Raw genomic sequence first — 20,301 nt, forward strand, 5'->3', positions numbered from 1 at the left:
GCATAAGATCTCTAACCGCCCTCCCCCGCCACAAAGTCACATAGCCTCCCCACACACACAGAACATGAAAACCACCTCCCAGACTGACCAGGGTGCCTAGTGACTGCAATGTGTGTGTGACCTGCTGCTGAACCTGCCCCCGAGTCTGTACCCTGGTAAAGGTGACTGTCCTCTCCAATTACCAACCCCCTTCCACCCTTCAAGCACACTCTCCTCTAAAAGAACATGATGGAAACAGTAATTAACAGAAACGTAATTTTTATTAGCAACTACACAGTTAGGGGATGAAACTGGGACAGGGGCTTGGGTGAGGCGGGAAGGAAAGGACTTATCAAATTTTTGGGAATGAGAGCCTTCTGGTACTTGAGCAGTCTGCAGGGGTGGAGTGACAGTTTTCACGGCCCCTGCCGCCCCTCCTTCTTGGGACTTTGGGTGAGGGGGGTATGGGACTTTGTGGCGGGGGAGGGCGGTTAGAGATAGACTGCAGCGGGGCTCTGTCCTCCTGCCTCCGGTCCTGCAGAACATCCACAAGGCACCGGAGCGTGTCCGTTTGCTCCCTCATTAGTCCAAGCAGCGTTTGAGTCGCCTGCTGGTCTTCCTGCCGCCACCTCTCCTCCCGTTCAATGTGTGATCGATGGTATTGCGATATGTTCTCCCTCCACTGGGTCTGCTGGGCCGCCTCGGCTCGGGAGCAGCCCATAAGTTCTGAGAACATGTCGTCCCGTGTCCTTTTCTTTCTCCGCCTAATCTGCGCCAGCCTCTGGGAGGGGGATGCCAGGGTAGGTTGGGAGACAGTCGCAGCTGTGGGATGGGAAAAAGGGAGTGAATTCCTCAAAAAGATATTTTTTTGTGAACAATGAACATAGTCTTTCTCTGTGAACAAGACCATGCACAGCACCTATCACATGCGCACTCAGGACAAGGTCGAATTTTCGGCCTTCGCATTCAGTGCCTGGGGTCTTGCAGTGCAGATCAGACAAGGGGGGCAGGACAGCAGAATTCGGGTAGCAGGCTGACATGGTAAGCCGTAGACTTTTGGCTGCTTAAAACTTAAATTATAGCAGTGCCCTCCTTTCACGTTCAAAGCAATGCTCCTAGCGTTGGCCAGTTCCTGCTGCCGGCAATCCGGCAAGCATGAACTCTGCCCCTGTCCCACCCCCTCGCGGCTGTCCCCGGGAAAGATCCCTGTATGCTGCCCCTCTCCCACCTCCACCGAGTGGCTGTAAACCGCCGGTTACAGTTCTGTAAAGGATCAGGCAAGCAGTCCCAATAGTAACATTCCCCTAATTCTAAGCAGGTCACCATGAGCGACATCACTCTGCTGAGGATTTCTGAGACAGAGAAAGAATGCATGCTGCATGAAAGCGAGCAAAAAACAGAGCCGTATGCCGCCATGCTCTGCAAGGCAATGATCCCAGAGTACTTGATGATAGCCTGGCACGGAAAAGTTTCCTACCACGGAGGACACAATAAGGCCGCTCTCCCCAGGAACCTCATGCAAAGGCTTTCCAATTACCTCCAGGAGAGCTTCGTGGAGATGTCCCATGAGGATTTCAGCTCTATCCCTGGACATATAGACCTTATTTTCCAGTAGCTGCACTGGCAAGGACTAAAAAGTAGAGCACCTAGGGCAAACTAATCATGATAAACAGGACATTGTTAGATTCTTTTGCAGTAGTTGCACTGCCAAGGACTTAAACCTTAAGCGCCTAGGGCAAACTAATCATGAAAAACCCATTGTTAATATTCCTGTTCTGTTCAAAATAAATGTTTACATGTTTAAAACACTTACCGACTGATCCTTCCCCTGATTCAGGGTCCGGGTTAACGCCTGGGGACGGTTGGTAGGGGATCTCTGTGAGGATGATGAAGAGATCCTGGCTGTCGGGGAAATCAGCGTTGTAAGCGCTTTCGACTGCCTCATCCTCCTCATCTCCTTCCTCATCTTCCCTGTCCGCTAACATCTCCGAGGAAGCGGCCGTCGACAATATCCCATCCTCAGAGTCCACGGTCAGTGGTGGGGTAGTGGTGGCGGCCACACCTAGAATGGAATGCAGTGCCTCATAGAAACAGCATGTCTGGGGCTGGGATCTGGAGCGTCCGTTTGACTCTTTGGTCTTCTGGTACCCTTGTCTCAGCTCCTTGATTTTCACGCGGCACTGCGTTGCATCCCAGCTGTATCCTCTCTCTGTCATGGCTTTTGAGATCTTCTCGTAGATCTTTGCATTCCGTCTTTTCGATCGCAGCTCCGAAAGCACGGACTCATCGCCCCACACAGCGATCAGATCCAAGACTTCCCGATCAGTCCATGCTGGGGACCTCTTTCTATTCTGAGATTGCATGGTCACCTCTGCTGGAGAGCTCTGCATCGTTGCCAGTGCTGCTGAGCTCGCCACGATGTCCAAACAGGAAATGAGATTCAAACTGCCCAGACAGGAAAAGGAATTCAAATTTTCCCGGGGCTTTTCCTGTGTGGCTGGTCAGAGCATCCGAGCTCGGACTGCTGTCCAGAGCGTCAACAGAGTGGTGCACTGTGGGATAGCTCCCGGAGCTATTAGCGTCGATTTCCATCCACATCTACCCTAATTCGACATGGCCATGTCAAATTTAGCGCTACTCCCCTCGTTGGGGAGGAGTACAGAAATCGAATTTAAGAGACCTCTATGTCGAACTAAATAGCTTCGTTGTGTGGACGGGTGCAGGGTTAATTCGATTTAACGCTGCTAAATTCGACATAACCTCCTAGTGTAGACCAGGCCTTGGTGTTCATGAATTTGCTTCAGCGGTCAACCCAGGCCTGAAGAAGCAGGGATTCAAACCCTTTGCTATACACATATTTGCTTGCTCCTTCTGGTGGGAAAATTATGGGCACCTGTGCCATCAAAATAGCCTCAGCCCAGTAGGGGAACCCCATTCTTTTAAAGCCAGCTATTATTTCACAGGATTAATCACCTCACAGACCTCCACTACCACAAGCCTGATAGTTAACTTCCCAACAATAAATTGGTTTGCATCGGCCTCCAGAGGGCAATTGTAACTTGCTTCTGTACTAGTAAGGCCTCCCTAAGTTGAGCGTTGTGGCATTAGAGAGTCAGGGCAAGCTCCTCACACAACTCCCTGAAGGTCTCCTTCCTCATGTGGAAGTTCTAGAGCCACTGCTGGTCATCCCATATCTCTATGACAATGTGGTTCCCACCACACTGTGCGAGTTCAATCTTCTCCTGCACCAGAAGCAGAATGTATGGCAACTGCAGCAAGTACCATGTCTGTCCAGTCTGCCATGAATGAATCGCCCTACAAGTCCCGCCACCGTCCATGTTTCAGAAACTCCTCCTGAAATGCCACCCAGAGTCTCACTGAACATCTATTCCATTGCATAAAAAGTTCACCCATGGATCAGCTCATCCAACAAATCCATGGCTTGTTCCCTAGCTGGAATGGGCTGTGAGGAATGTGCAGAGCCAGAAAAGCCTCCGCTAAATATGGCGGGCTAAAATCATTTGCTATCCAGCAAGGACAGACAAGTTCTCCCATAACACACCACACACCAATACATAGAGCATCTCCAGTTGGTGAGGTGCAAAGAACCCTGGGATATAGCTCCAGAAATCCTAGTGCTAAACACATGTGCCTGCAGCACTAGTTTATTGGGTATGGGGTATGTGCAGCTCTCCAGTGTGGCCCCTCAGACTCACCAAGGTCAACACCAGGAGCAAAGAGCTGTTTACCTCATGGTAAAACTAAAGGCCCTGGCCTTTATTAAGTTTTTACCTCAGGACAGCTCATGTGTGTCAATTACCCCAATGTAAAAAATACACCTTTTTTAGCAGTGAAGATAAGGCTTCTGAAGAGTTTTACGTATCCTGTAGCAGCATCCTCACTGTATTACTAGCTCGAGTGACAGCAGCACTCAAGCTTCAAACCACACCCCTTATAAGCCAGCTAGCTCGAGTTTAGGCACCACATAACTCGAGCTAGAGATTTTTGTATGCGGATGGGAGTCAGGTTACAGGCAATGCTTGAACTATACCTCAAGCTATACCTGCAGTAAAGACAAGCCCTAAGACTAATAAATGAGGCCTTTCTGAGAAGGAAGTTTCTTTTATTTGATTCTTTTATTTAAGTAGAGGAGCCTCTGATGGTTTGTGAAGGGGCGTTTGGAACTGGGACCCCACCACACTAAATATAACTTGATAGTACCAAATATATACAATGTAGGGACAGCTTTAAGAGTTGAAAGCCTAAAATTAGTCTTGAAATCTCTACTTATTATTATTATATGTATCGCAGTATCTCCTAGAGCAGGGGCGGGCAAACTTTTTGGCCTGAGGGCCACATCGGGTTTCGTAAATTGTATGGAGGGCTGGTTAGGGGAGGGGGTCATGGCCCGGCCCCCACCTCCTATCTGTCCACCCCGGGAATCCTGCCTCATCCAACCCCCCCTCTTCCCTGACAGCCCCCCCGGGACCCCTGCCCCAGCCACACACCCCCGCTCCCTGTCCCCTGACTGCCCCCGGACCCCCACCGCCCCATCCAACCCCTCCTCTAATTCCTGACGGCCCCCTGGGGACCCCTGCCCCATCCAACCACCCCTTCTCCCTGTCCTCTGACTGCCCCCGGAACCCCTGCCCCTGACTGCCCCCTGCCGCCCCATCCAACCCCCCCTCCTTCCTGACTGCCTCCCCCGGGACCCCTGCCCCCATTCAACCCCCTGTTCCCCCCCGACCGCCCCGCCCCATATCCACACCCCCGCCCCCTGACCACCATCCTGAACTCCTCTGCCCTCTATCCAATCCTCCCTGCTCCCTGCCCCCTTACCGCGCTGCCTGGAGCACCGGTGGCTGGCGGCGCTACAGCCGCGCCACCCAGCTGGAGCCAGGCCACGCCGCCGCCGCCACCATGCAGCTCAGAGCACCAGGTCAGGCCGGGCTCTGCAGCTGCACTGCCCCAGGAGCTCACGGCCCCACCACCCAGAGCATTGCACCAGCGGCGGATCAAGTGAGCTGAGGCTGCGGGGAAGGGGGAGGAGGGACAGCGGGGGAGGGGCCGGGGGTGAGCCTCCCGGGCCAGGAGCTCGGGGGCCTGGCAGGACGGTCCCACGGGCCGTAGTTTGCCCACCTCTGTCCTAGAGACCCCAATTGACACTAGAGCTTCATTGTTTTAGGCACTGTACAAATACAGAGTCAAAGATAGGCCAAGCCCTAACGCGATTACATTCAAGATAGGACAAGATTGGGAAGGCACACAGGAAGTCTGTAACAGAGCCAGAAATTTAACCCAATTTTCCTGAGTCCCACTCCAGTGCCTTAACCATGAAACCATCCCTTCTTTCCACCAAGTACATCTAAAACTTGTAGGTGCCTAAGTGCTGATTTAGACATTTAAATATAGATATATATTTGATCCTTCAAAGTGTTCCACACTGGAAAATCCCTATGTCCATGCAAAGTCCCAAGGTCATCAGAGGGGTTCCATGTGGGTGCGGGGATGGGGGGGGGTGTATATCTGTCCTGAGCAGTGCAGGATTGGGACATTATATGCCTAACTTTAAATACACAGGTTTGAATAGCTGACACATAATTGTAATTATGAACATATAGATATTGTTTCAGTTGCTGCCTGATAAATCCATACTTTATCAAAGTGGAAGATCTGGTAAAATACTGTACCAAAATCTTTAAGATTGACTTTTTTTATTTTTTGCAGCAATTAAAATTGCTTAAAAGTAGAATAAAAAAAGGAAAGAGACTCCAGTGGGAATCCTGAAAAATGCAAAAATAGTCTAATGGAAGCTCTTTTAAACATAAATGTACATAAAAGCATAAACTGCACAGAACCTGCAAGGAGCAGGAAGAATGGCATTCATTATATAATTGATATTACTGGTTATTTATCATCTCAGTGGTACAAGGTCCCCAATTTAATAATTTATTAGTGTCCATTGTGTACTTCAGGCTGAGGTACAGAATTAAAAATTATTGACAACATGATAATATGTGATGCAAAAATCTGCTCTCAAGCAATACAGATTGAGTCATTTACTCTGCATGCAAAAGTGAAGCACGTGCCCTGTCTTTAGCATGAAAAAAGTAATCTTTCAGACTGAAAAACAAGCACTAATGAGTATGAAACCTACTCCTCAAGCCAAAGGAAACCTGGGAGACACTGCAGCTAGGTCACACACTCATCATGTAAAAAAGACTTATCCAAGGGAAATTAAATCCTCTCTGAAAAATGAAGAGGTGACCTCTTTTCACTGTAGAGGCACCAAGCCAATTAACCACCGTGAACTAGAGAAAGGAGACTAAAATCAATACCTTTTGACACTGAATCAAAATAAGTGCTTATGCTGTGGCCCAGAATGTCTGTAGTGCAGGGGCGGGCCATGAATGCTCAGCAAATTGGGGTTGGGGTGCGGGAGATGGTGAGGGCTCTGGCTGGGGGTGCAGGCTCCAGGGTAAGGCCAGAAATGAGGAGTTCAGGGTGTGGGAGGGTGCTCCAAGCTGGGGCGGGGGAGTAGGGTGCGGGGGTGGGGGGTGAGGGATCTAGGGTGGGGCTGGGGATGAGGAGTTTGGGGTGTAGGAGGGTGCTCTGGGCTGGGACCAAGGGGTTGGGAGGGCGGGAGGGGGATCAGTACTGGGGCAGAGGGTTGGTGGGCGGGGAGAGGCTCAGGGATGCAGGCTCCAGGCAGCTCTTACCTGAAGCGGCATGGCCCCACTCCAGCCGGGGAACAGGGTTGGGGGCTGCTCCACGCTGCTTCTGGAAGCAATGACATGGCCTCGCTCCGGCTCCTACGCGGAGCTGAGGCCAGGCGGCTCTGCGCGCTGCCCTGTCCGCAGATGCCGCCCATGCAGCTCCCATTGGCCACAGTTCCCGGCCAATCGGTACTGCGGGGGCGGCGCTTGGGGCGGGGACAGCATGCAGAGTGGAGACCCCTGGCTGCCTCTGCACGTAGGAGTCGGAGCAAGACCATGTCACTGCTTCCAGAAGCAGTGTGGAGCAGCCCCCAACCCTGCTCCCTGGCTGGAGCGGGGCCATGCCGCTGCTTCTGGGAGATGCATGGAGCGATCCCCGACCCTGCTTCCCAGCTGGAGCGCCGGAGCGGGGCAAGCCCCAGACCCAGCTCCCCAGCGGGAGCTCGAGAGCCGGTTTAAATGGCTGGTGGGCCAGATCCGGCCCGTGGGCCGTAGTTTGCCCACCCCTGCTGTACTGTCTCAGATATCCTTTTCTCTGCGTAACCAGCCTGCATGTGCAAAAGTAACCCCTGCTCCACAGCCAAACCACAGAATTAGCAACATTGTTCAGACAACCCAGTGACCTCTGACATCAATTTTTTAGTCTTAAATGTCAAAGATAAAAGATAACTTTCCTCTTTCTTTCTTTCTTTTTTTTTTTTTTGGATTCACAAATGTTTGAACACTGATATCCATTTTCTTTCCTTCATTTTACCTGAGACTCTACATATAACAGTAACTGGAGGGAGGAGAAAGTTTAGAGAGCTTCACCACACTGCAGCAACCAAGGAAAAAAGGCCCCCACACCACCACGCTTTCTAGGATCTAGGATGGAGAAAGCACCTCTTATCTGATTTTTAAAACTACCTACGGATGGCCAAAACTTGTATATCTCTCCCTCTCTTAAGGTCATATGGAGGGATAAACTCCTGCCCTAGGGATGCTGTTCAGGACAGGGAATTGTAGGGCCTGGGAGATGTGGCTCTGTTTCAGTCCTTGGTGTCAGTTTAGAAGGCTGGGGATATTTCTAGCTGTACAAGCTTTGTATTTGAAAGGCTTTGTTCTCTATTTCTTGCGGATCAGATTAATGAGGGATAGACAGTTTTTGATTTTGACTTAATCACTTAATACTGAAGAATATATCATTTCCACTAAAGTTTTACAGAGTTCAAAAGGAAACAACAAATAATCATAATTAACTGTGAAAAAATAAATACGCAAACAAAAAATAAAGTATAAAAAAATTAAAACCAAAATATAAAACTAGGAACAAAGTAAAATCAGACTAACCACAACATTAATAAGAAACATTTCTCACTCCTTTCTGATCCACCATTAATTGAGAAATCAAATAACTCGTTTTTAGGGTAGAATTCTCAAGTCATGCATAAAGCCAACATAATCAAGTCTGTGTGGTCTGCCTGTGTGGAGTTTGGAGAGGACATCAACCCACACAACCCCAGGGTAGGCTACAAGGCTTCAGCTCAGCCCCTCCAGGGCCACCATTTCAGCCTGTGGACTCAAATAATGACCCAGCCTCATCTACACTCCCATGCAGGGGACCCTGACCAACTTTCACTTTTCCTCTCTGCAATGGCATATTCCATGTCAGTGCAGAGTTCACCACTCAAGTGGACAGAATGTGCAGTGGCTGCTCTGTAGATCCTGCACATCCATCTGCCTGAATCGCACTGCACAGGTACATCAAGGGGATTCCACAGAGCAGAGGGAAGAAAGGCCTTGCATGGGCCTACCATCAAGGGGTGAATTCCACCCACGGACAACAAGAACATTTCAAATAACATCTCACAGGGCAAGTAAATATTAAATTAACTGCTGTGGTCTCAAAGGCCTCATTTAGATGCTCTATCCATATGGAAGTTACTCTTTAGCTCAGGGGTGGGCAAACTATGGCCTGCAGGCTGGATCCGGCCCATCAGCCATTTTCAGCTGGCCCTCAAGCTCCCGCTGGGGAGCGGGGTCGGGGGCCGCTCCACGCATCTCCCAAAAGCAGCGGCATAGCCCCACTCTGCCGCTCCAGCCAGGGAACAGGGTCGGGGGCCATTCCACGTTGCTCCCGGAAGCAGCAGCCATGGCCCCGCTCCAGCTCATATGTGTATGGGCAGCCAGGGGGTTCCGCTCTGCACGCTGCCCCCGCCCGAAGCACCGCCCCCGCAGCTCCCATTGGCTGGGAACTGCAGCCAATGGGAGCTGTAGGGGTGGCGCCTGCAGACGGGGCAGCGCGCAGAGCCGCCTAGCTGCGGCTCCACGTAGGAGGCAGAGTGGGGACATGGCTGCTGCTTCCAGGAACCGCTTGAGGTAAGCCCCACCTGGAGCCTGAACCCCTGAGCCTCTCCCCACGCCCCAACCCCCCTGCCTCAGCCCTGATCCCCCTCCCACCCTCCAAACCCCTCAATCCCAGCCTGGAGCACCCTCCTGCACCCCAACCCCTCATCCCCAGCCCCACCCCAGAGCCCGCACCCCCAGCCGGAGCCCTCACCCCCTCTCCGCACCCTACTCCCTTGCCCCAGCCCAGAGCCCCCTCCCGCACCCTGAACTCCTCATTTCTGGCCCCACCCTGGAGCCCACACCCCCAACCAGAGCCCTGACCCCCTTCCGCACCCCAACCCCAATTTTCTGAGCATTCATGGCCAGCCATACAATTTCTATTCCCAGATGTGGCCCTCGGGCCAAAAAGTTTGCCCACCCCTGCTTTAGCTGGTAGCCAGGAAAACAGAACATTGAATTCAGGCCTTGCCAGGTGCAGTAAGTGACGCAGCAAAATTATTTTCATCTTCTTTATTTTCAAATATATTTGTCTAAATGCTTAAGCTAAATGTGGATTCTGTAAGTAACTTGAGAACTTAAGGTCAGATTGTGATTCTATTACTCATAGTGGTGAGCAGCTACTCACATAAGGTATGCCATTGATTTCAGTGGAAGTACTCACATGAGTAACTACTAACTAACATGAATAAAGGGATCACAATATGACCCTTCAACATTATTGTGTAATTTTTAAGCACTTAATTTTACCTTTATGAACTGCACTTTTTGACAAACTCCAAGTCCATTTCAGGCAATCTTGCTCGCACTTGAAGCCAATGAGAATATGAGCAACATCAGGAGCTTTGATAGCCACCTTATTCTAATCAAAGTATTTCACAATGGTTAACTCATTTACCTGATCTTATCCTTGGTCTCCATCCTCTTTTTTCATGTGATCTTTTCCTGCTAAGAACATGAAGCAGACATTGAATTTATAAATTAAACAAATTATTTTTTTATCTTCTCTGCTTGAGTGTCGTCGTCTCTTTCTCTTTAAATGCACTCCAGAAAGCCCAATCTTATGAAACCCCACTCACTGTTCACTCCATCCCTTATCTCCGAAATGTGGCTGTGCTTCTGACTGACTGCTCTTTATCCAGATTCCTTGTCAAACCTCCTGCTCTCAGTTGTTCAGCATGCTTGCTTGTCTCATTTTCAGCAACAATGGTACTTGGCAAGCACAGAGATCTTGGTTTCTTTCTGCAACTTTAACCGAATTCACACCATTTTCTTCTGTAACTGATTTTTGTCCATTTTGTGGAGAGAGAGTGAGAATGTGAAAGATGTTGTTTCCGTTTTCCTTTTCCTTCTTTTTACAGGAAGCCGAGACAATGTTGGAACCAAAGTCTGCCCTGTCTTAGCTCTCTGGTCTGCTAGCAGCCACTTCTTAACATCAGCTCTCGAGTCCTGAAAGAAGAAAAAGAAATGAGAGAGGAGAGTGACATTAATATGGAGAGGAATTAAACTGAAGGGCATGAAAAAGTCGTTTCCTCTGAGGACATAGCTGCAGTTCCTAGTGAGTCATGTTTCTAATTATAAATGACCCTGTGCATTACAGTACTTGCAAGCACGTGGAGGGCAGAAACAGAGCTATGCCTTTTTCTCCCCACACACACTACTGTAAGTATACTGACTAAGAGGCAGGTTTTCACTTTCTCCCTCTGCCTCATTATGTGCTGGAAAAGGCTCTTGGAGAACCTAAGAGCCCCATGAAGGATTTTGGGCAGAATACTTTTGAAGAGTTGTTTTGCCCTTGGAATAAATTAGACTGCAGACAGAGGAGGCGATTAGCTAGACTGCAGCTAGGTTTACAGGGGAGGATACAAAGTCTTCACCTCCAATCCCCACTTCCACTTATATAGGTCTTCCTCTAGGTTATGCTGTCCAAACACTCAGTATAGTTTTCAGGAACAATGTACACATTCCTTCAAACTGATACACAGAATTTACTGCCATTAGCAACCTGAATAGTGCCTACTTGATGCAACACATCTACTGCCAAATTGCTTAACTGATTCATTCACTATGCATATATAAATGAATTATGCAGTATAAAGCCATTTTTAGCCCTTTCCAGCTTCCTACATTTGTTTGCCCAGTGATTTTTTTTTCTCCCTCTTGGTTTGTAAAAATGCATTTTGGTTTAAGGGGGAGAATAAGTGAATAGATTCCCCAATCTTTCACTCTACCGACTCCCCCATTGCAAACACACACATCCCTGATAAGTGGGGTTCATCATAAGCCAAGTGGACAATGTTTGTAGAAACTCCTTCTTAAACTATTGACAGCATTTCACTGTTCTGTCTCTGTGCAAATGTAAATTCTTTTCTGTGTCTCTGACTGGGCTCTCAGCTACTAGGTCTTTTCTTAAATGTATAGTCAAACATGTTTGTCTCCAGCTAGCATCTTGGGGACCCATTAGTCACAAATCTAACCAGAAAATAATCGAGGCTGTGCTGTAATATATAAATATGAGCATTGTGAAATTATCAGATTAAAATACAAATAATCTGGGTTTTTTTGTTTTGGCTTGAGGTTTTGCATTATTTAGGAATCTATTCAGTTAATTTGTACATGAAAAACAAGGGAATGTAAAACTGAGAGGAATTTTCAGTGGTGCGAGTAGGGCGGTCCGGTCCAGTATGCCGTACCAGTAAGATATTTGTAGCCGGTATGCTGTATTGGAAAGACACAGGAGGGGCAGAACGTGGGGCCACCGGGCGGCCCCACACCAGCAGCTCCTCCAGTGTGGCTGTACCGCCTCCAGCCCTGCCTCTCCAGCCCTTCCATGCAGCTGTGTCTCCTGTCTGGGGTCTGTACAGCATCCCCGCCAGAGGATAGGGCTGGGGCAGTACAGCCATGCCAGAGGAGCTGCTGGTGTGGGGCCACCCAGCAGCCCCATGTTCTGCTCCTTTTGCTGCTGCAGTTCTGGAGAGTCCTGTGGTTCAGAAGTCTCCAGCGCAGAGGGAGGAGGACAGAGCCCCCACAGGTAATGTGGGATGGATCATGGGGAGGGGACGGGAGAGCATGGGGGCCCTGGGCTGGGGGCGGTGAGGAGTCATGTGGGAGGTCACATACGGAGGTCACATGCCCCCCTTTGTGTCCCTCCCATGAATGCAGTGTACCGGTAAGAAACTAATTCTGCTTGCACCTCTGGTGATTTTGGAAATGGCATTCCCAGTGTAATGTCTTTGCAAATAAAATCTGGCACATATACTTTTCCAGGCCTTTCAATAAGTGGATTCAGCTTTTTTTCTGTCTGTACAAATGTTTCAATATTTGTATAGCATAGAGTCCAACAGAAAAGTAACACAATCTTAGGTGCTACTTAATTAGTTACAACCATTTATGCAAATCAAGGAAAATCTTGCCCCAACCTTCATGGATGTGGAGAACTCCACAGAATGTGAAACTGGTGCAATTCTACTGCAGAGGGAGACAGGGTCTAGGGAGGTCACACAGAGGTTGTGCACCTTCTTTGCAGTGGAAAGCTCAACAATTCAGGGGTTCCCTGTGCACTGTGGTGCAGGAGCACTTGGAAGTCAAGACAAGGGAGAGCCAGCGGAAGGGCAGGGCCAAGGTATATACTTTCCCCAAAAAATCTGCAGAAGAAAATAATTTATGAGAAATTTCAGGATGATTAATTTAGTTTTGACCATCTTGGCTAGTGGGAATGTCAAAAAACAGGCTTAGAATAGAAAGCTAATCACAACCTTAACTATTGAAAGACCATCTCTCCATAATTAATGGGTAACACACTTTCCCAGAAGCTATTCTCCATTCCTATGCTCAGTTTAACATGGGTTTTCCTTTATTATGTTGAACTGGGGAAATTGTTTGACTTCATTTTTGATTTTGTGCCCAACACTGTACATGACCTGAATGCTGAAAAAGAGGTATGCTTTACAATACTCAAACTAAACCCCATTGTCCTGATAATGTATTAATAGCTGTGAGCAATCTATACCCCCTAGGATAAATGAAAAGCCAGATGTGCCAGGGAATTCATGTGTTACTTCTATTAGTGTTGAAGTTCCCATGGAAAACAAAAGTACGGACTAGTATTCTTGACAACTGTAGCTAATCAAGGAAATGAGACACTACAATGTGCCTAAATGCAGTTTAGATATAATTGATTCACTCAGAAGCCAATTTAGCTGAAGAGGAAGTTAAACCCTGGCCAGTAAAGGCAGATCTACACAGTCAAATTTACATGATAATCCCAAATCCATTTGGTTTTGCCTGTGTAGATGGGATCAAGTGGTGGTGTAACCATGTTACTGGATCAAATTACAACCCTGATGAACATAACGATATGATTCTAGTAGTGTTTCCCATGGTAGAGAAGAGAGACAGAACTTGGTTGTCAGCTACTAGACACAGACAGATCCTGTAGCGTTCCCTGGTTCTCTAGCTCTCTGACTGCTTAATATGACCATATAAGGTCTTCCTAAGTGCTGGCCTGGACAAAATAGTCATGGAAGGATTGCTGTCTACACCCCAGTCTCTGCCATGTAAGTTGTTTAACTGATACAGATAGGCCCTAAACCTCCTTCCAGTGCATCACACAAATTTAATTAAAGAAAAGATAATCCCCAAAATTTAGGGCTTTACTTTTAAAAACAGTCTTCAATTTTGCAGATGCCTGCAATTAATTGTGGATGTGAAGTTACAGGCATAGATACTAATGTTTAGATGTTAAATTACTTAATTTTGCCTGCGTAGACATTGAAATTTTAGTAGTTGTGCCCACAATTCACTATGCCCGATACTGGAGGCTCATTTGATAACCTCCCGCCGCCCCCTTCATGCCTCTAAAAATTGGAACCACTATATGTAATATACATGCTAGATGCATCTGAAGAAGTGAGGTTTTTTACCCATGAAAGCTTATGCCCAAATAAATCTGTTAGTCTTTAAGCTGCCACCGGATTCCTTGTTGTTTTTGTGGATACAGACTAACACAGCTACCCCCAATACGTGCTAGATGTTGTAATTCACTTCAAAGTAACTCTTAAAATAGCTAAATCAAAATCTTTAAAACCTCAACTTGGAGCCTGGGGAGCATACATAGCAGAGCCCATAAAATTGCTGAACACAGTCCAAAGTCTAGAGGAGGTGGGAATTTGTGAACAAAGGGAACATGGTACTAATACAATGTATGATTTATACAGTTTATAAGTACAACTGATCACAGAATCACGACTGATTTATGTTGACTTCTTCTGGTATGAACTAGGCCATGAGGATCCCAGTGGAAAAAGTCCACAGTGGTGTGTCCTCAAATAGAATAGCAATAAGGGGCAGTACAGCTAAAAGGATGAGTTGTGCTAGCCAGGTCAGCCGCTTGACTAGGGTGGCGGATGGATGTGCATATTCAGAGCATCCACTGAGCAGCCTCCATTAAGTAAGTTCATGTGGAACCTTGGCTGCAACTGCATCTGTCATCAAAAAAAGTGGAAACTCCAAGTTATGGCATGGTCAATAACCCAGGACCAGCTACATCTCCATGCAGCACCAATGGGGAAGGATCTGGACCACAGTATGGAGGGGAGAAAAGCACAATTGTTTTATTTAATAACATTTCCCCAAAAGCAAAAAAGGGTTGAACAGCAAATTGTACATTGAATGATACTGTGCAACTCATATTTGAGCCAGAGTGATTTCATATTGTGGTGTGAAGGTTTTACCTGCAAAAATGGTGTCCACTGTGACACATGCTAAAAACATGTACTTAACCATGATATTGAGCCTGAGAGTGTGGGGGAAATAGATCTTTGAAAGAGAAAATACAGGTAAAGATTAGCAAACATAAGTACTGAACAATGAGATGACAGAAGCAGCATGGTCTAGCAGATAGAGCATAGGACTAGAAGCCAAGAGAGTTTTAGTCTCTATTCTGACATCAATTTGTGTGGCCTTTGGCAACTTATTTAAACTGTCTGGGCCATGTTATCTCATTTACTCCAGTATAAATATGGAGAAGCTCCATTGCCTTCATGAAAGAAAGAAAGAAAGAAAGAAAGAAAGAAAGAAAGAAAGAAAGAAAGAAAGACTGAGAATCTTCAGCTCAGTTACAGAAACAGCAACTGTGTTTCAGGCACAACAGGGTGTAGAAGCTTGCATAGTAACTGCCTACAAAGTGTCTGACTCTGGCCGATATCCGAATACTAGCTATATACCAAAACATATTTAACTTTAAAATGTACATCCTTCTTCAAAACAAATGGGATAAAGAATGACACTATAAAAATACAACCTGTGAATCTTTTGTATTAGAAACAAAGAAATTTAACTACAAAATGGAATACCCAGGTATCAAAGTACTTGTAGAAAGATGTACAATTTAAAGATTTACTGTAAAAAGCATGCCAGCTAGCTTCAAAGAGAATTCACAGTCAAGGTTACTGCAGCTATTGTACAAATGTACAGAATTTTGCTTTTCATAGATAATTGTCCTATAAATCACAGGCAGAAACTTGAAACAGGTCTGACAGGGTGTAATACAATAAGATGCCAGTAAGCAAAATGTGCTGGAATGGGAATTGTCACAGTCTTAATATGCTTATTGTCGGGGAAATTTAGGGCAGCAAAATCAAATGAAATTTGTGGGCCAGATCCTCAGCTGCTGCAAATCAGTGTTGCTAGTTGAGGACATGACTGTATATTGTATAGCTATTCATAAAGAAAATATTATTTCACAATCTGTCATGATAATTTCAAAAATTATAATATTTAAATAATAAATTACCCAAGAATTAAAAAAAAATTATAGCCAAACTATAGTCTTGTTCATTTTCCCATCTGAGACCAGTTGAACATTTTTCTACCCCAAATTAGCATTTTTTCCAGAGTGCAAAAACTTTGTTTAGTGCATTCAGTGTAGCGGGAGTTGCTGCCTTTTGATGAAATATGAAAAATGCAGGCAAAAATGCCAGTATTTATCACAGAAATTTCTGACAAGGTAAAGGTCTGATCTTATAGTCCTATTGTCCCCAATGCTGATCTTTTGTAAGCAAGCAGAATTGGTATGGGAGTAAGACTGGAATTAATTTCTCTTAGGTCACAAAACAGCAGTAAAATTATTATATGACAACTACAGTCTCAGGGCTGCAACAACCTCTGTGATTTCCATGGGAGTTCAGCCATTGGGCCATATAGTCACAAATTCATCAAACCTCCCCTCAGCTAGTGAGGATGGAAGCATATTCTCAGGAAAAACAAGGTTTGGAGCTCTCACTCCCAATACCGCTGCTTCCCAGGACTTCTGCACCCATTGTGGAGTGAGAAAATTTGCCCCATTGACTTTCTTCTCCTGAGTAAAGAGTGCAGGATCAGGTCCAAAATAAATTTTAGGGAGAACACTGAGGCTGTAGGCAAAGTTTTACTAGTGGATTTTATTATTTGTATTGGCGTAGCACCTAGCAACCCCAGTCACAGACTAGGACCCCATTGTGCTAACAAAAAGACAGTTCCTGTGCCAAAAATCTTATAATGTAAGTATAAGACGAGACGAGTGAATACAGGCAGGTGAGCACAAGGAAACAATGTTTTCATCTTGGGTAACTTTTTTCCAGACTTTTCTGTATTCCTTTTTATGCTTCACCACCAGAGGATACCACAAGTGAAAGTCCTGCTCTTTCCTCTCCCTCAAAGGTGTTAAATTAACTGACTTCAGGATTACTCTAATTATTCCCAGTGAAATACTTTTCATTATTACTGCAACAAAGATGGCAAGCCCCAGTAGCAATCAGGAAAGAATAATGTTATCATCAAAGGTTACAGAGGCTGTGGAAATGTTGTGGAATTTGTTGTCCTATCATTGCTCCATGGAAGAATACAACTAAAATAAATAAACATGACTAAATAGGAGCCACATTGAGAAGACCAGGACCAGAAGGAGAAGGGGGCTAAACCTCAGCCATTGGGACAATCTGTATTCCTGATAGAAGAAGCTAAGAATAACCCCACAGTTCTATATAAACAGAATATGATGAACAGAAATGTATTGCACACTAACACTGCAGGACTTTAATTTCAAACCTGCTCTAAGTCTGTACTTCACAGAAATGTTTCTGAGACCAAACACCAGATCAAAACTATTCCTCTAACAGAAGATGTTTGGATCAAGTACAGAGTACGGTATTTACTCTTAGGAAATGTAGGTTTGGGTTAAGTCAAGCAAAAGTTTCCTTATCAATTTTATTTTATATTTCCAGAGAGTTTATGAGAGTGCAAACCTTGAAGAGGAGTAGATGATTCTGACACGAGGGATTTGCAATATTTCAGTTAGGGAGAAAAAGGGAAGTATTTCTTAAGAGGGTGTGATCATGCTCAAGGATGTGGCTACTCTGAAACCACTTCCTAAAGAGGTTGCTAATTTACAATTTATAGGGAGTGAAGGCACATAAAGGAGATATTAAACTGTGCACTAATTATCACCCAGTTAAGCTGACATCACATGCTATGAAAGCATGGAAGAAGATGACTGAAAGGCATCTAAGTGGCACAGCTGAAATTTAGAGGAGTCAATATGGGTTTATGATGGGAAGGAGGAAAACTGCTCTACAAATCCTCATGGAGAAGTTAAGAGAAAAGAGACAGAATTACATGGTCTTTGTGGACTTGGAGAAGGTGTACAATTGTATAACAAGAGAATTGGTTTTCTGGAGCTTGCGACGGAGAGGCGTGCCAGAAGGACATGTCTGTCTTAACACCATAGAACTTCCCCAAAATAATTCCTAGAGCATATCTTTTAGAAAAACATCCAAGCTTCATTTTAAAACTATCAGTCATGGAGACTCCACCATGAACTTTGGTAAATTGTTCCAATAGTTAATTACACTCACCGTTAAAAATGCATGCCTTATTTCCAGTTTGAATTTGTCTAGCTTCATCTTCCAGCCATTGGATCAAGTTATATCTTTCTCTGCTAGACTGAAGAGTCCATTATTAAATATTTGTTCCCTGTGCCAATACTTATAGACTGTAACCAAGTCACCCCTTAATCTTCTCTTTGTTAAACTAAATAGTTTGAGCTCCTTTATTTGATCATTATAAGGCATGTTTTCTAATCCTTTAATCATTCTTGTGGCTCTTCTCTGAACCCTCTCCAATTTATCAACATCCTTCTTCAAATTGTGGGCAACAGAACTGGTCACAGTATACCAGCAGTGGTCACATTAGTCAAATACAGAGGTAAATAACCTCTCTTCTCTTACTTCAGATTCCCCTGTTTATGCATCCCAGGACACACAGCATCACACTGGGAGCTCATATTCACCAGAAACCCCACATCTTTTTCAGAAGCACTTCTTCCCAGCATAAAGTTCCCCATCTGTAAGTCTGACCTACATTCTTTATTCGTATATGTATGCGTTTACCTGTATTAAAATGGATATTGTTTGCTTGTACTCAGCTTACCAAGCAATACAGATTGCTCTGAAATCAGTTACCTGTTTTCTTCATTATTTAACATTCCCCCAATTTTTGTGTCATCTGCAAATTTGTCAGTGTTGATTTTATGTTATTTTTCAGGTCATTGATAATTTTTTTAATAGCATACGGCCAAGAACCAATCCCTACAGGATCCAGCTGCAAACACACACACTCAGTGATGATTCCCTAGTTACAGTTATATTTTGAGACCTATCAGTTAGACAATCTTTAATGTATTTACTGTGTGCCATGTTAATTTTATATCATTCTATTGTTTTTAATCAAAATGTTATGTGGTACCAAGTCAAATGCTTTACAGAAGTCTAAGTATATTATGTCAACACTATTACCTTTATCAATCAAACTTGTATTCTCGTTAAAAAAAATCAAGTTAGTTTGATGGAACCTACTTTCCAAAAACACATGTCGATTTGCATGAATTTAATTCTTTATTAACTAAGTCCCATATCAGCTACTCCATTATTTTGCCTGGGATGAATGTCATGCTGAAAGGCCTATAATTACCCGAGTCATCCCGCTTACCCTTTTTAAAAATTGGCACAACATTAGCTTTCTTTCAGTCTTCTGGAAATTCCCTAGTGCCCCAAGACTTATTGAAAAGCTACATGAACTGTCTAGCAAGCTCCTCAGCCAGCTCTTTAAAACTCTAGGATGCAAGTTATCTGGACCTGCTGATTTTAAAATGTCTAACTTTAGTAGCTTCTATTTAATATTCTCCACAGGTACTAGTGGAATGGAAAGAATGTTATCAGCATACAATGAGACCATATCATCTGTTTTTTTCCCAAATATAGAACAGAAATATTTACTGAACACTTCTGCATTTTATGCATTATTATTGATAATTCTACCATTTCCATTTAGTAATGGACCAGTGCTATTGTCAGAATTCATTTTGTTCCAAAGATATTTTTAAAACTCCTTATTGTCCTTAACTCTGCTGGTCATAGATTTCTCTTTATGTTTCTTGGCTTCCCATATTAATTTTTTACAATTCCTAACTTCTTTACTATCAACTTCCTCTCTCTTCCATTTGTTATATATTTTATTTTTTACAGCTTTCTTTGCTTCCCCTCAAACCAGGTCAGTTTTTTAACCAGTACATTCTTCTTCTTCAATAGTGGGATTGTGGTTTTTTGGGCATCTAGTAAAGTGTTCCTAAATTATTCCCAATTATCATTCACATTTTTCTGATTAAATTCTGCCTCCCAGCTGATTTGGCTCATAATTATTTTCAGCTTTGTGAAATTGCCCTATTAAAGCACAAAGAGAGTGTGTGTGTGTGTGTATATTATATATATATATATATAACTGGTCTGGACTTTATTCTGTTTGCTCATTGTAAATGTAATCAAGTCATGATCACTTGTACCTAAGTTACCATTAATTTTTAGTTCTGTGATCAGTTCCTCTTTATCGGTTAGGATAAGGTCTAAAAAACAATTCCCCTGTGTTAGCTGCAATACTTTTTGAGTTAGAAAATTGTCAGTGATAATGTTTAGAAATTCCAAGGATGTTTTAGTGCTGGCAGCATGAGACCTCCAGCATGTAACTCAAATAGAAATTCCTCATGATCACACAGCTTTTTATCCTACATATTATAGATAGGTGCATAATGAGTTGGTCATCCGGTTTCCTAGTATGATTTGGTGGCGTGTAGCAGAAACCAACTAGTGCTGCATCTTGTGATTTCTGTGTTAGGACATTGATCTATAAGCATCTTTCTTCCAAGTTATCAGTGACTCAGAAACAGGTAATGCCACTTTTGACATAGAGTGCC

The 20,301-nt window shown here is 44.8% G+C and overlaps 1 protein-coding gene across 1 annotated transcript in view; it reads right to left on the reverse strand.

Annotated features, from left to right (window-relative positions):
• The window catches only part of LOC112112900 (sacsin-like), a 138,306-nt gene that overhangs the window by 93,658 nt on the left and 24,347 nt on the right, over nt 1-20,301 (reverse strand). The window contains exon 4 of the mRNA XM_026653446.1: nt 9,919-10,469. Within this exon, the coding sequence (XP_026509231.1) occupies nt 9,919-9,941 (23 nt within the window). The 5' untranslated portion in view covers nt 9,942-10,469. The remainder of the gene's footprint in view (nt 1-9,918; nt 10,470-20,301) is intronic.

The sequence above is a fragment of the Terrapene carolina genome, unplaced genomic scaffold, assembly GCF_002925995.2.
Source record: "Terrapene carolina triunguis isolate 2854851 unplaced genomic scaffold, T_m_triunguis-2.0 Scaffold139, whole genome shotgun sequence".
NCBI classification, from domain to species: Eukaryota; Metazoa; Chordata; order Testudines; family Emydidae; genus Terrapene; species Terrapene triunguis.